The sequence below is a fragment of the Mauremys mutica genome, chromosome 21, assembly GCF_020497125.1.
Source record: "Mauremys mutica isolate MM-2020 ecotype Southern chromosome 21, ASM2049712v1, whole genome shotgun sequence".
Lineage (NCBI taxonomy): Eukaryota > Metazoa > Chordata > Testudines > Geoemydidae > Mauremys > Mauremys mutica.
In genome coordinates this window covers 11,585,844-11,600,169 of record NC_059092.1, presented here as the reverse complement: position 1 = coordinate 11,600,169, position 14,326 = coordinate 11,585,844, and the positions used below count along the sequence as shown (strand labels likewise).

Sequence of the window (14,326 nt, the reverse complement as noted above, 5' to 3'; positions counted from 1 at the left end):
TGATAGTGTTAGAGTACACAGTCTCCAGGAAACTTTCTAGTGTGATGGGATCATAAACTTTAAATATTGGGATTGTGATGTTTGTCACAGATGAACCTGGGAGATGAGGAGAATGGGGAAAGGGAATCATTGGCCCCATAAAGAGAAATGTTAATTTAATGAGACAGGGAAACAGAACATCCCAAGTCTGACTTGTTTCTGGGGAAGGGTCGGTTTATCTTGATTGCTAAATTCTTGATGAATAACTGAAAGACAGGAATATATTACCAGGAAAACTTCATGTGATTGCAAACATACTGGCAGGTGAGCAAATCAGTTTATAGTAGTCCAGTAGGGTACTCACAGGAGAAAGTTTATCAAGTAGACAATTGGGAAAAGTTTGTGTGGCATCCTGTAGCCACCAGCAGGGAGTAGGTGAAACCATTCTCAAGGTGAAAGTAGTCTCGTACTTTTAAGCCTCTCTGCGTCCATGCGATTTTTTTTTCCCCCCATAGGAATTTATTATCTTCCCTATCCTAATCCAGGTGAGCGAAGAGCTGATCCGTGTAGCCATCCTCTGGCATGAGATGTGGCATGAAGGGCTGGAAGAGGCATCCCGTCTGTACTTTGGAGAGAGGAATGTGAAGGGAATGTTTGAGGTGCTGGAGCCTCTTCATGCTATGATGGAGCGTGGGCCCCAGACCCTCAAGGAAACGTCTTTCAATCAGGTATCTGCTAGTAGAGTGCAGTCTGAGCTTCCTGTCGCCCCCAAAAACAGAACACCCTGCCTCAAAAACATTCCCAGCACCTTTTCTCAAGGTAGTAAAAAAGGCAATGGATTTTTTTATTATTGGATGGAGGGCTGCTGTGGGTGGCGCGTGTATGTGTATCTCTCTCTCTCAATCTTCCTATAACTCTGGTTTTTCATTGTGGAAGCTCGACAGAGTGACTGCCCTCCTGTACAGTAAAGCCTACCTCCAAAGAGTCCCAATTCGAGGCCCCCGAGGGGAGTTTTGACAGTCTCACTGTTTGTTTGCATCCTTTCAATCAGATTGAGGAGCATGTTGAGAATGAAGAGTGCTTCAGGGAGTGAACATGCTTCAAACCCAGTTCTAGACTCTGAAACAGAGGTGGGGGGTTATTCCACCAATTGAGCTACGGGTGAGGCTTTTGAGATAGTTTATACTAGCTTCACGCATCACTTAGCCATGACACTTATTTCTGCATTCTTGATCTTTGGGGACTCTAATTCTACCTGGGCATAATCTGATCAAAGAAATGGAGTCTAGTGTCTGACAGACATTACGTGGCCTTTGTAAAATATACCCACCAAAGCAGTCCATGAGAGTAAATGGTTCCTCCTTTGAAGTAACTTCCTCTGCCTCATGGTCACATTGCTTCATGGTCAGCATCACCAGTGCAGATGATGGAGATGACTCCTCCCTAGTCAGCACAGCAGTTTATTTGACCTTGTGATGTTGCTCTAGCCCCACAGCTACACCATTAAAGGGTATTTCTGCCTTTTCTGGTTTCTTTTGGGGGTGAAATCTGTGTGGCGCAGCTTTGTCTAATAGTGTCAACACAGCCAGAAATACCTGCGTTCTAATCTTGGTCCTGCCACTGATTTGCCTTGTAAGCTTGGGAACAGTTAGTGTTTGTACAGGACTTTGAAATGACATAAATGAAGCTCTTTGTAAGTGAGAACTATTTACTCTTGGTTTGTTCCACTGTAGTAAGGGTTGATTTTTCTTCCTCCTCCCCAGGCATATGGCAGAGACTTAATGGAGGCTCAGGAATGGTGCAGGAAGTACATGAAATCGGGAAATGTCAAGGACCTCACCCAGGCCTGGGATCTCTATTACCATGTGTTCAGGCGGATCTCTAAGCAGCTGCCTCAGGTGAGGGGAGAGGTACAGTTCTGGGTCTTACAGTGTAAGCTGTCAAAACCCATGTGTGTTTATCCAAAATACTCAACAAGGGTATTCCAGAAATACCTGCTGCTGGCTTGCACCTCATGCGGTGCTTTTTGCAAGTAACTGAAGTACTGACGGTTGACTGAACTGTTCTATGCCCTCCATAACATCAACTTATTTTATATTTCAGTGGTATTAAATAGACACATAGAAGTATATAAAACTCTGGTTTTGTTTGTTTGTTTCTTGCTGGCAGCTCACGTCCTTAGAACTACAGTATGTGTCACCAAAACTCCTCATGTGCCGGGATTTGGAATTAGCGGTGCCAGGAACATATGATCCCAACCAGCCGATCATCCGCATTCAATCCATTGCACCATCACTGCAGGTCATCACGTCCAAGCAGAGGCCCAGGAAATTGACATTAATGGGTGAGAAGTGCAAGTTGAGTTTAGCTCAGACCGTATGATCTCAGGAAAGTCTTCACTCTAGTCCCTTTAGAAAGGGGATTTTTCATTTTCTGTAAATGATTTTCAGGACAGGCCAGCTGCTCAGATTACCCTACTTTCCTATTCCTGGAAATATCAACATGTTGTCTCTCCCTAGCTCCTCATCAAGAAACAAGCATGGAACTGGAGGATAAGAGAAATACTTGTATAGAGTGTCTTGCATCCCAGAGTCTTCAGCTACATAGCTAAAGTAACACTGACCCATAGCCATCTTTGGGATGGAGGCTGTCAGCCAACTGGCCCATGGCATGCTACGCAATAGTGGAAAGGAAGGGAAATTATATAATCATAATATAATATCTTTTGATTTTATGTTCAGAACAAACAGGCTGTTGGATTTCTATGTTCTGTCTGAAAAAACATTTAGTATTCAACTCCTCTAACCCAGCAGAGTGAAAGGCTATATCGACTTTGACAGGAGTCAAATCCATGGCTGCAGGGGGTAATGTTATACGGCTGATGTTTAGGCTACCAGTTTAGTTCCTTTGGCTACACAGTTTGGAAGAGCAAAAGGAACTAAAGGAAGAGGGATACGCAGACCAAGAAAGCGGGTGGAGGTTGGAGTAGGATTAGATTTACAATGTATATAAAGGGCCGAACACAGTGCCGGGGAGCTTGAGAGTGCGAGTGTGGAGAGAGATGCCAAAAGTGACAACACAATTCACAACTGCAAGAAAGCAGTAGAGCTTTTGTGCATTTTGTCATGTCAGTGTCCTGTTGTCTTATTTATCTTAGTGTTGCATCTCCTTCTGAAGAGTGGAGTCTTTGTGATCTTTCTTTAATGAATACCAACCATTTATTCAAGAAATCAGGACTTGTTTTGTTGCATTATTCCTTAACAAGTGAATTTCTACCCTCAGAAGGAAGTTATTTATAAATATATCTACCTAATATTCTGAATCTTGCTGTCATTCTGTCCTATTTAATATGATTCAGACTTCATCTGATTGTTCATGTAAGATATTGCACTCCACCTCACCACACCCCGTATCTTCTCTTACAGGAAGCAACGGGCATGAGTTTGTATTCCTTCTGAAGGGCCATGAGGACCTTCGCCAGGATGAAAGAGTGATGCAGCTCTTTGGACTAGTCAACACTCTGCTGGCCAATGACCCGACATCTCTGCGTAAAAACCTCAGGTATTTGGAGCAAATATAGGATCTTCTAATGCACTAATGCTGATGCACTTAACGCCACTACACTTTCTGCTAGCTGATGAAGAAATAGAAAATCCAATAACACAGAACACAAAATGCAACATTTATGTAACTAATAGCTGGAGATAATGTATGTCAAAAGGAGGAGGGAGGGAGGTTATGTTTTTTTTGTTTTAAATAAACCCCTTTCGTTGGAGTTTCATCATCTTCAAGATGATTGCAATTCAGGGCATTTCTGTTATTGGCTCTGGAGCCTTAGAGCATTAATAACCTTGCTGGCTTACTAGAGTCCAGTGACTGTTTTGTTGAATTGTAATGTAGTTTATAATCCTACTTTGGGAGGTACAAATAATCTTGTGAAATGGTGGATTCTTGACAAGAAGATTTTAAAATAGCCACTGCATACTCTCACTGGTGCTCATTTTAAGTAGCCACTGACTGTATTTCTGCACCCTTGTGTTTCACATGTGAGCACACATCAAGCAGAATGCCATCTGCAGTTAGTAGAATGTTGTGGGTCACTTACCCCAAAGCTTCAGAAAGTGAGCGGTCAATGAGCTTAACAGAAACGCCTTAAAATAATTCTTAAGGATAAACAGTAGTACTCTATCAAGAAGGGTTCTCCAGTTAATTTGAAAAAAGACTGGGTGATAAAGTAATGAATTGGATACATCACATTCCCCAGATTTAGGTGGTGGGTTGCTCTAGACCGGTAGATTTTGAACATCATGAAAATACACCAATTCCTAATGTCCAGCAATTTGAGCTGTGATGTTTTTTTTCCTCTCTCTCCCCCTAGCATCCAGAGATACGCCGTTATTCCACTCTCTACAAACTCTGGCCTGATTGGCTGGGTTCCCCACTGTGACACTCTGCACGCGCTCATCCGAGACTACAGGGAAAAGAAAAAGATCCTTCTCAATATCGAACATCGCATCATGCTGCGGGTAAACGGCGAGACTGGCACACAATTAGCTGTTCTGTTAGATCTCTAATATCCCTCTGAGTAGTGAAAGCAATAGGACAGGCTCTTTTGTTCCCATTTATTTACCTGTCTTTTGATCCCTTTTTGTATTAAAATTACTTTAATAACTGTGCACTAATATAAAATACAAATGCGAGAATGTTCCAAAGCACTCATAAATTAGTGATAGGCGGTGGAGCTATTCACCTCTCACTTGCCATGTTGATAGTGACCACAAGTTCTTACCATCTTACAGCTAAAATGAGGTTGGTAGAGATCAGTCTGGTTCCTAGCAGATGTGTCCATATCCCGAAGAGTGCCACAGCAGCTGATATTTACTAGCATAAGCAGAGCCCAAAAATTTAATGAGCTATAAAAATTGCACATTGGTGGGGGAAGTATAGGGAAGCTTGTACTGCTGGTTCTGTCAGTAAACAGAGTGGGTATCATAACCCAGAAGACTAAATCTTACTCCAGAACTAAAATTCTCTCTCAGCTGTTTTTTAAACAATAAAAGTAGCTGTTGGAATGTTTGTGGCCAACCGTGGGGTATTGCATTTCAAACCAGTTCTTTTGGCTGAGTTTGCTGAAAATAAATTGGTTTGTGCTGCAGAGCAATTAATTTAATCGTTTTCTCATAGTTTTACTCTGTAAACTAGTAGAGATTGACACATTCCTCGTATTGCAGCTGTTTCAGAATTGTTATGAAAAACTTGGTGGCTGCTGAACGACATTTCTCTATTTCAGATGGCTCCAGACTACGACCACCTGACTTTGATGCAGAAAGTGGAGGTGTTTGAACATGCTGTCAATAATACTGCTGGTGATGATCTTGCCAAACTGCTGTGGCTAAAAAGTCCCAGCTCCGAGGTACATTCACCTTCAGTCTCTACTGATGACTCTTGCAGACAGCTAAAATATGGTGCCCTCTCTGTGAACAGAGTGTTTGCAGCATGTAAATGCATGTCTGTGTTTATAGGTACACAACTGAATGAAGATTATTCCCTTGATCCCCAAGAGCTGCATATGATGTATTTTGTATATGATGCTAAAGAATTCATGGATGAAAGACTTAAGATTTAATTTACTGTTAGAGAAATTAAAATGGTGAAATGTAAACTGAATTAGCATAATTAACCTGCTCAGTGCCTGTGCCTTGTATGCATTTTCTGAATTTGTTTGAGGCACACCCAGTTTAAACAGAACTGTTTCGTTTCATCTCTTTATTTTTCAGGTGTGGTTTGACAGAAGAACTAATTACACCCGCTCACTAGCTGTGATGTCAATGGTTGGGTACATTTTGGGCCTTGGGGACAGGTAAGTGAAATTGGAATAGTTTCTTTGAAATAAGTGCAGCTAACGAGGATTTATAGGTTCCATTCTGAAATAGTTGTCATGCTCCCGTCAGCTCATTCCCTGGATAGTCTGTTGTGATAACTACTTTAATCTTGGCTATTCCAAACTCCAAATGATAGCATCTTTCAGGGCCTGCCACTACTCCAATTAACGTCAGTGCTCCAGGATCAGGCCCTAGGGTTTGTATGTCTCTTGATTGCACGACATGAGTGTCTTCTCTTACAAGAGGCAGTGTGGTTGAGAGGAATAAGCGCAAAACTAAGGAGCTGAGAGTTCTAATTCCAGACCTACCACTCACTCACTGAGTGGCCTTGAATAAATCACTTAACCTGGTACCCCATCTGGCAGAAAGAGGTAACCTCCCAGTGTTGTTACTCTGGGAGGATAAATGACTGTTTGTGCAGTGCTTGGTAGATAGCGAGCATTCATACTGACAGCACTCAATATTTCCTTTTTAAAGAGGTAACCTAAGTATATCTTGTATCACAACTGCTACAAGAAGTGCAGCTCACTGCTGCCATCACAACTTTCACACAGCATCATCAGTCTCTTTCCCTTGGGGCATCTTATCTGGGTAAAAAACAGGAGCTTGATATTAACGGGTTTTTAGTGAGGTCTTTAATACAGTTTCCTTTGTATCACTTAATTCTGATTTTCTTGTCCATAAAGATTACCTAGGAAGTATATGATTAAATATGTAGATAATATTTAAAACATACATTATTTTCCTCATACTAGTCTGCTGTTCAAATGCATATTGGTATGTCACTTAAATATGTATGTCAATGGAAGACTACAATGAACCAATCAAAGATGATCTAAACTTTGGATTTAGTATGTGGATTACGGTCCCAGTAGGCCCTAATAACTCCTTTGAAAATCCATCTGAAACCGGTATTTTTATACTAGAGGTCTGTACCATAACAGCTAAACCTTTCTGCAACATTTTTGTAATAAAATCATTTGCTTTTGAGCTTAGAACTTTTGATAATTAAGTTATAAGCCTGTGAAACTTGGGGGTTAAAATAAAAACTGAAATACAACAGCATGAAAGACAGTACTGTATCACCCAGCATCTTTCTAGTCTAAGACTGCCTCTGATAAGAGCCTGATTTCCTCTCTTTACTTGCAATATGCTCATTAAATTTCCCTATGCTGTAAAAATGTAAAGTCATTATAAAATTAGTGGAATATCAACCCTAAATATAAAAGGAATATAACACAAAATGTGCATATCCAAAAAGATAGTGATGTGTCTGGTCTAATAGGACATTTATCTTCAAAAACAAGAGGATTTCTGATAACTCCTGAGTTGTAATTACAGAATCTAATCACACCATGAGGGAAGTGCTTCAGGAAAGCTATTTATCATGAGATAGCTTCCCGATCAGAGGTCTCCAATCATTGGCTGCTTTCTGACTTGCAAAGATCAATGTCATCCTAGACCCAAAGCCATGATTTACTTTTTGATACATTTTTCTATAACTCTCTAATGATCTGTCACTCTGGCTTCTCTCCTGTTCCTTCCACAAAGACACCCTTCCAACCTGATGCTAGACAGGCTGAGTGGAAAGATCCTGCATATTGACTTTGGGGACTGTTTTGAGGTGAGCTTTTGTACAAAAAATGTGTTGTTTTTTTTAAAAAGTGTTTATTTTTATATTTCAGAAAGACCCTGTTATCTGGTATAGCAAAGGCAGAACTAGGATCCAGGAACTCCTGAGTTCTTATTTTAGCTCTGACACTGACTTGCAGTGTGGTCTTGTGGCACGTCACTTAACTACTCTGTGCCTCACTTTACTTGTCAGTAAAATGGAGAGAATGCACACCTACCTCACCAGAATGTTGAGATTAGTTATATAATTGTTTTACAAACATTGAGTGCTAAGTATCAGTAGTGGTTTTCATATAAATCCTTACACCAATTTGTGATTGAAATATAGAGTACATTACTCTGTACCAACAGACGGGCACAGACTCTTAGTTTGATTCTTACGTTGTTTATCTAGTCATGTTTACAGCTTCCCTCAAAAAAAATTCCAATAACTAGGGAATCATAGAAAAGTAGGGCTGGAAGAGACCTTGAGAAGTCATCAAGTCCAGCCCTCTGCACAGAGACAGGATCAAATAAACCTAGACCATACCTGATAGGTATTTGTCCAACCTGTTCTTAGAAACCTCCAAAGGTTGGGATTCCACAACCTCCCTTGGAAGCCTATTCTAGCACTAACTATCCTTATGGCTAGAAAGTTTTTCCTAATAGCTAACCTAAATCTCCCTGCTGGCAGAGTAAGCCTATTAACTTCTTGTCCTACCTTCAGATGATACGGAGAACAATCGATCACAGTCATCTTTATAACAACCCTTCACATATTTGAAGACTGTTATCAGGTCCCTCTCAGTTGTCTTTTCTCAAGACTAAACATAGCCAGTTTTTTTAACCTTTCCTCATAGGTCAGGCTTTCTAAATCTTTTATCATTTTGGTTCCTCTCCACACATTTCTTTCCTTTTTATACCCACAACATTCAGAGTTCTAGCAGGCAAGCCCAGGCCCTTACTTATTAACAAACTGCTTTTTCAAGGAATATCTGCAAAGTTAGTGTGTTAGTTAACTGATTCTCTTCTATTGTGTATTCAGGTTGCAATGACAAGAGAGAAGTTCCCTGAGAAGATTCCATTTAGACTTACAAGGATGTTGACAAATGCTATGGAGGTAGGTGGGAGTAAGCACCTACCTTTCTAATAGGACAGAAAGGGGACTGTTCCTAAGAAGGTGTCAGCGGTTCCCCAGCTATCCATGTGTGTTCTACTGTAGGTGACTCTCCCCAATTCCATAAGGAGCCGAGGTGCTAATATTTCACCTGCATTTTCCTTTAAATAAATTTCCCATGTGACCTTTACAATATGAAAACAATTCTTCATCGATTAAAAGGAAACACGGTCCTGCAATTTCCCGGGCCTCTCCATATTTCCTCATCCCAAATATTGGCCATGAACCAAACACAGGCCAGTAGCACAGGGCTTCAAGATGAGTGTCACCTGGACCTCATTTCCATGTCACCAGCGGGCAGTAAATCAGAGTAATGGGGCCTCTTAAACTTGTAATGAACCTGTAGCTTCTTTTAATAAATGGAACATGGTGTAAGGGGATTCTGGTCAAGACACAGGCATGTCCTGCCATGGGAATGATTAGGGCTGGAGTCAGAAGGTAAAAGGAGCACCATCGTTGAGTCAGTTCTTTCTCTTCTGAAGGTGACTGGCCTAGATGGTAACTACAGAATCACCTGTCACACCGTGATGGAAGTCCTGCGAGAACATAAAGACAGTGTCATGGCTGTGCTAGAGGCCTTTGTCTATGACCCCTTACTGAACTGGAGGCTGATGGACAGTAAGTTATTTGGGGAAACAGAGCAGGGGAGAGAAGTAAATCAGAGTAAACTGTATAAATGTAAGACATTCAGGAGCACAAAATCAAATGTCTTCAAACTCAGGCCTTGGTGGTTTAAATCTGCAGTCTATGCACAGACACTAAGGTTAACAAGACTATGTTCAAGAGTCCTAAAATAAAGAAACACAGAGATGAAATCCCATTTGCCCTTAAAAGGAGAGGTGAAACTAAATTAAAAACAAAATTACTGGAGTGCTTTTGAATGATTTGTCAACATCTTTATTTTGAAAAGCCCCCCCACACACACATTATCTGCAGTTGTTAGTTTGCCTGAAGCAACAGGACACTTAACCCTGTGTCATTCAGAGGAAGTCTGATTCAGTTTGAGAAGCTGGTATTTCCAAAGTCTGTAGTTCAAAGATAAAAACACTTAAGCATTTTATTTTCTTTGCAGCAAATACAAAAGGCAATAAACGATCACGAACAAGGACAGACTCCTATTCAGCTAGTCAGTCAGTAGGTGTGTATAATGTTTTATTGTATTTCATTTAATTGGAGCATAATTTTGAAAAATATTTTTCTAGTCTTTTTTTTTTCTTCTTCAAAAGCACAATGGAAAAAGCGCTTATTGAAACTAGGTTTCAAGGCACCAAGTATCTGGTTTTGACTGGTGCCTGTTAATCTCATAATTACATATATATATTTTATATATATATACATTTATATATATATAAAATCAACTGCTGAGCTACTTCAGCTTGAATAGCAGCCACTGCTTTGTAGTTATATTCACATTGTAATGTGGCATCAGGATTTTTGTGGAGTACCTAAAAGTTGGTGCAACCCACAGAGTAATTATGACCTGTGATATGTACTGTACTTGCTTGGTTTTGCATAGTAATGCTGCTGTAAGCTCAGTAAAGTTTCACATAGCAACATAGTGGTAAATATGTTACACAAAATCCTAGCAGCTGGTTGCTAATGGACTTGTAGGAGAAATGTCAAAGGAAAGCATTTACTATAATGTTTAATAATAGGGTTTCAATAACTTCAGTTACTTGGCTACTATTTTAAGTTAATTGTGCGTCTTTTTTAAATATCTTTTAACTAGCAAAATGTAATGAAGGGTCCTTAAAGGTTAACTGCGGCTTTCAGCACATAACATACAAAGTATGTTTCAATCCTGAGTTAGAATCCCTTTAATCAGAGCAATGGGGGCATTCAGCACACTTAGCCACAATTCAGCAAGCTTCTCAAAAACAAATCAGTCAATCCAAGTCTCCAGTAAGACTGCGGGGGAGGGAGGGTTATTGGTAAATGCTACATAGAATATGATATTCTGAGCCTCATGCAGTACTGAAATACATTGGTCAGTTTAATGCTCCATTTCCCTGTGTCAGTTTTAATGACAACATAAATATTTTAGCATAGTCCTAAAAAGGCATTTTGCTCAAGATGTTCTATTTAATCCCATGATGCTCCTAGTTCTCATTCAAACACACATACACAAACAAGTGCTTTACATAAATTCACTTGCACGTTGGGAATTGAAGAATTTATTTTCTGTAATCTTAGATGCTGTTGGAGAATTTCTTTCTTTTGTACGGTCTAGACCAGCTGAAGTGCTGTTTTCTGCAAATGTAGCAGTGACCAGGCATAAAAAAAAGTTTAAATGTGCAGTTGCCCATCACATAACTTCATGGTAGTAAGAACTGCATGTAAACCAGAAGCTTTACACAACATACTTGAGCTTGAGTGTAAGGTTTTTTTGAGCTACAAACTGAACCTTAAAAAATGTTACTTTATTTGCCTTTGGGCTTCATATTTATACTGCCATAATTTCCTTTAAAATCAAAGTTTTTACACTGTTCAAAGTGCTGTGCAGGAGAATCTCCTGAAAAGCCACCAAATGCCAATCTTCTTTGTATTTGATGACTGTACTGATATTCTCCCCTCTCTCATTAGAAATGTTGGATAATGTGGAGCTGGGTGAGACAGCCCATAAGAAAACTGGGACCACAGTGCCTGAATCCATCCATTCCTTCAGTAAGTTCCTGTGCAAACCTCATACATTTTACATTATGGGCAACTAGCTCATAAATCAGCACGCTCTACAGATGACAGCTAGCCAAGGTGGGGCAAAAAGGGGTTCTCTGTGAGCATAGATAAGAACTTGTAACTGTCTACTCTCTTCTCTAATTAAACCCAGCAGCTTACAGCGGTGTGTGTGTCAACTATTCATGGCAAAAAAGTAACTGCATCACAAATTGTTTTGATCATTGTTGTCCAAATAAAGTCTAAACGTTGTTTTCACTTCTGTCTTCTAGTAGGGGATGGGTTAGTGAAGCCAGAGGCTCTCAATAAGAAGGCTATTCAAATTATTAACAGGGTTCGAGATAAACTCACTGGTAAGTGTATACTTTTCTAAAATAAAATATCGTAAAAGTAATACAGACATTAGAATTATGTTCAGGTTTAAGTGCTTGCCTGGCACTATCATATTTCAGTTTTGTGCTAGTTCTTCATCAATTTTATTTTAGATTATCCTGTTTCTTAATTGGGCAGAGCCATTTAATATATTTGGGCTTTGTAATTTGTATGCTGGAAAACAATCTTCTTTGGAAAATGTAGAGGTAATTTTCATTAATGTGTATCAGATCTGACCAGTTCATCTTTTAGGTGATGATTCTAAATCAAATCTCCAGCAACCGGCTTTCCTTTTACTGGCTTTGCAACTGGAAAAATTTAGATGCGACATTTTAGACTCTTAATGATGTATATAAGAACCACTAGAATTAGGTACTTAATGTAGCTAGGCAGTGGATTCCTTCTACTAGGAATTTTTAATAAGTACATTACTTTTGTCTGTTTGAAGGAGAGGGTGGGGATAGAGAAAACGCTGATGGGTCATCGAAAATACTTGTGTTCCAAAGGATTAAAAATAGACTCAATGTGGCTTTTGAGGTTTTGTCTTTGAACAGTTCTGTGCCAAATATATATTATAAGAGGAGAGAAAGTCATCTTCACATTGCTCCACAACTTGCCAACCAAACCAAGCTATGTAATTTGGCTTACAGCCTTCCTTAATGTTTCTTTCACTTTAATTGTAAAGGTCGAGACTTCTCTCATGATGAAACTCTGGATGTACCCACACAAGTAGAATTGCTCATTAAGCAAGCTACTTCCCATGAGAATCTCTGCCAGTGCTACATTGGATGGTGAGTTTGTCTTTAAACTAGCCTTCCAAATGGAGAACAATCAAGTAAAATATCATTACTCTTATCTCAGTAATCATGCTGAGGAGACATTGTGTCTGAGCTTGTAAACTTTTGTGACCATTTTGTTAGGTTACCTTAGGCACTGCCCTATAAGCAAGCAATCTGTTATAAATAAAAAAGGGGATTATTTAAATCAACTCAGAGGTTTTACGCATTTGAAATAAGATGTTCCAATTGTATGTATATCACCAACTGCTAGTTATGGTAGGGAAATTACATACTCTAATGTCATCAAGGACACTTTAACGCCTTCATCTTTCTAAGGTTTCTTAACTGTAGTTGTATTCGAGGAACCAGAGGATTTGGGGAGTTTCAGACATTAGGAGTGTTGATCAGGGATTAAGAAGTAGGCTCAGGCATGGGTCTTTCCCATCCTCAGTGTCCTTGTAATTATGGAAAGGCTTCTGGACATTAGGAGACCTCAGTCCTTCTTAACATAGTCTGTTTTTATGAAGCGATGGGTAAGATTGCACTATTAAAGTATTGTTTTTGCCATCTTTAGGTGTCCTTTTTGGTAACAGAAGATTCCAGAGTATCCACAGCCTTTATTGGAGGCTTTTGCGCTCCAGATATATTCTTCTACAAACTGAAATCTTGGACTGAAATACAGCCTGTCAAATATTTTGAAATGTAAATTAAAGAGTTATTGTATATTAAAAGTTGGTTTAAGCCAATTCATAGCTGCTGTTGAAAAACACGAGTTGTCTGAAACATAAGACTTGATTTGGGTTTCCAGAACAATGAAGACTGACCAAGCCACAAATATATGGTTCACTTGGTCTTTGGGGAACTGGTGACCCATTACAAATAACAAAATACGGGTTTTGACTTAACTTACAATGTAACTATACTAAAATATTTGCAGATGAATCATTGCCCTGGTCAGTCCTGTTGCTGTGGCTGCAGTGAACTCAGTGCAGTCATGCAAGAATCCTCATTTTAGTGTGGGGACAGAGTTGAAGGGTAGAGAGCAAGAGGAAAGAAGCAGAGTTTTTCTGTCTGTATTACCCCATTATCTCACCTATCCCAAAACTCTGTACACTCACCCAAAATCAGAGGGAGGGATTGTAGCTGAAAGGTTTGTATCTGACCCCCGTGGTGATGTAACCAGCACATTTCAGACTAGATCTGGATATAGGGGTAGATCCAGGATCGAAGACTCTAAGCCAGTCAAAGCAAGGTGGCTCAAAGAGGGTTGATCTATGGCAAGGAGGATGCAAGGTAAACTCAGAATACCACTTGGGAGCTTCCCACACTTGCGGACTAAAGAGCAGTATTGGGAAATAATTAGGGAAACCTGAATACTCAGCACAAAAAGCAGAAGGGAGGAGAACTGAGCATACCTGGAAATGGAGAGTAATGGATATTAAACATGAGGGTGAAGGTAAATAAAGTTATGATTTATTAATAAAACAAAATGCACAAAATACGAAGTGTAGCCATGTTTAGATGCCATGTTGTATTTGAATATTTTTGTGCCAATAAATTACACAAAAATGTAAAAAGATTTTGACTGGATTTGTATTTATTCCAAAGCGCTCCTTATGGAGAGCAGAATTGAGGCACAGCAGCATTACACTAGCACAGCGGAACTATGGGTTGGGACCCCAGAGTGGGTCACGAACACTTTTTAATGGGGTTGCCAGGGCTGGCGTTAGACTTGCTGGGACCAAATCCCGAGACCCACTGCCTGGGGCCAAAGCCTAAGGACTTCAGCCCTGGGTGGCGGGGCTCAGGTTACAGGCATCTTGTCTGGGGCTGAAGCCCTTGGGCTTCATCTT

At 40.0% G+C, this 14,326-nt stretch overlaps 1 protein-coding gene across 2 annotated transcripts in view; it reads left to right on the top strand.

Annotated features, from left to right (window-relative positions):
- The window catches only part of MTOR (mechanistic target of rapamycin kinase), a 104,779-nt gene extending 90,727 nt beyond the window's left edge, over positions 1–14,052 (top strand). For both annotated transcript variants that reach the window (XM_044996177.1, XM_044996176.1), the window contains 15 exons: positions 525–707; positions 1,743–1,877; positions 2,149–2,323; positions 3,405–3,540; positions 4,358–4,505; positions 5,270–5,392; positions 5,757–5,839; positions 7,413–7,485; positions 8,518–8,592; positions 9,132–9,267; positions 9,722–9,787; positions 11,233–11,313; positions 11,595–11,675; positions 12,380–12,485; positions 13,048–14,052. In XM_044996177.1, the coding sequence (XP_044852112.1) occupies positions 525–707; positions 1,743–1,877; positions 2,149–2,323; positions 3,405–3,540; positions 4,358–4,505; positions 5,270–5,392; positions 5,757–5,839; positions 7,413–7,485; positions 8,518–8,592; positions 9,132–9,267; positions 9,722–9,787; positions 11,233–11,313; positions 11,595–11,675; positions 12,380–12,485; positions 13,048–13,063 (1,617 nt within the window). In that variant the 3' untranslated portion in view covers positions 13,064–14,052. The remainder of the gene's footprint in view (positions 1–524; positions 708–1,742; positions 1,878–2,148; positions 2,324–3,404; positions 3,541–4,357; positions 4,506–5,269; positions 5,393–5,756; positions 5,840–7,412; positions 7,486–8,517; positions 8,593–9,131; positions 9,268–9,721; positions 9,788–11,232; positions 11,314–11,594; positions 11,676–12,379; positions 12,486–13,047) is intronic.
- The last annotated feature ends 274 nt before the right edge of the window (positions 14,053–14,326 follow it).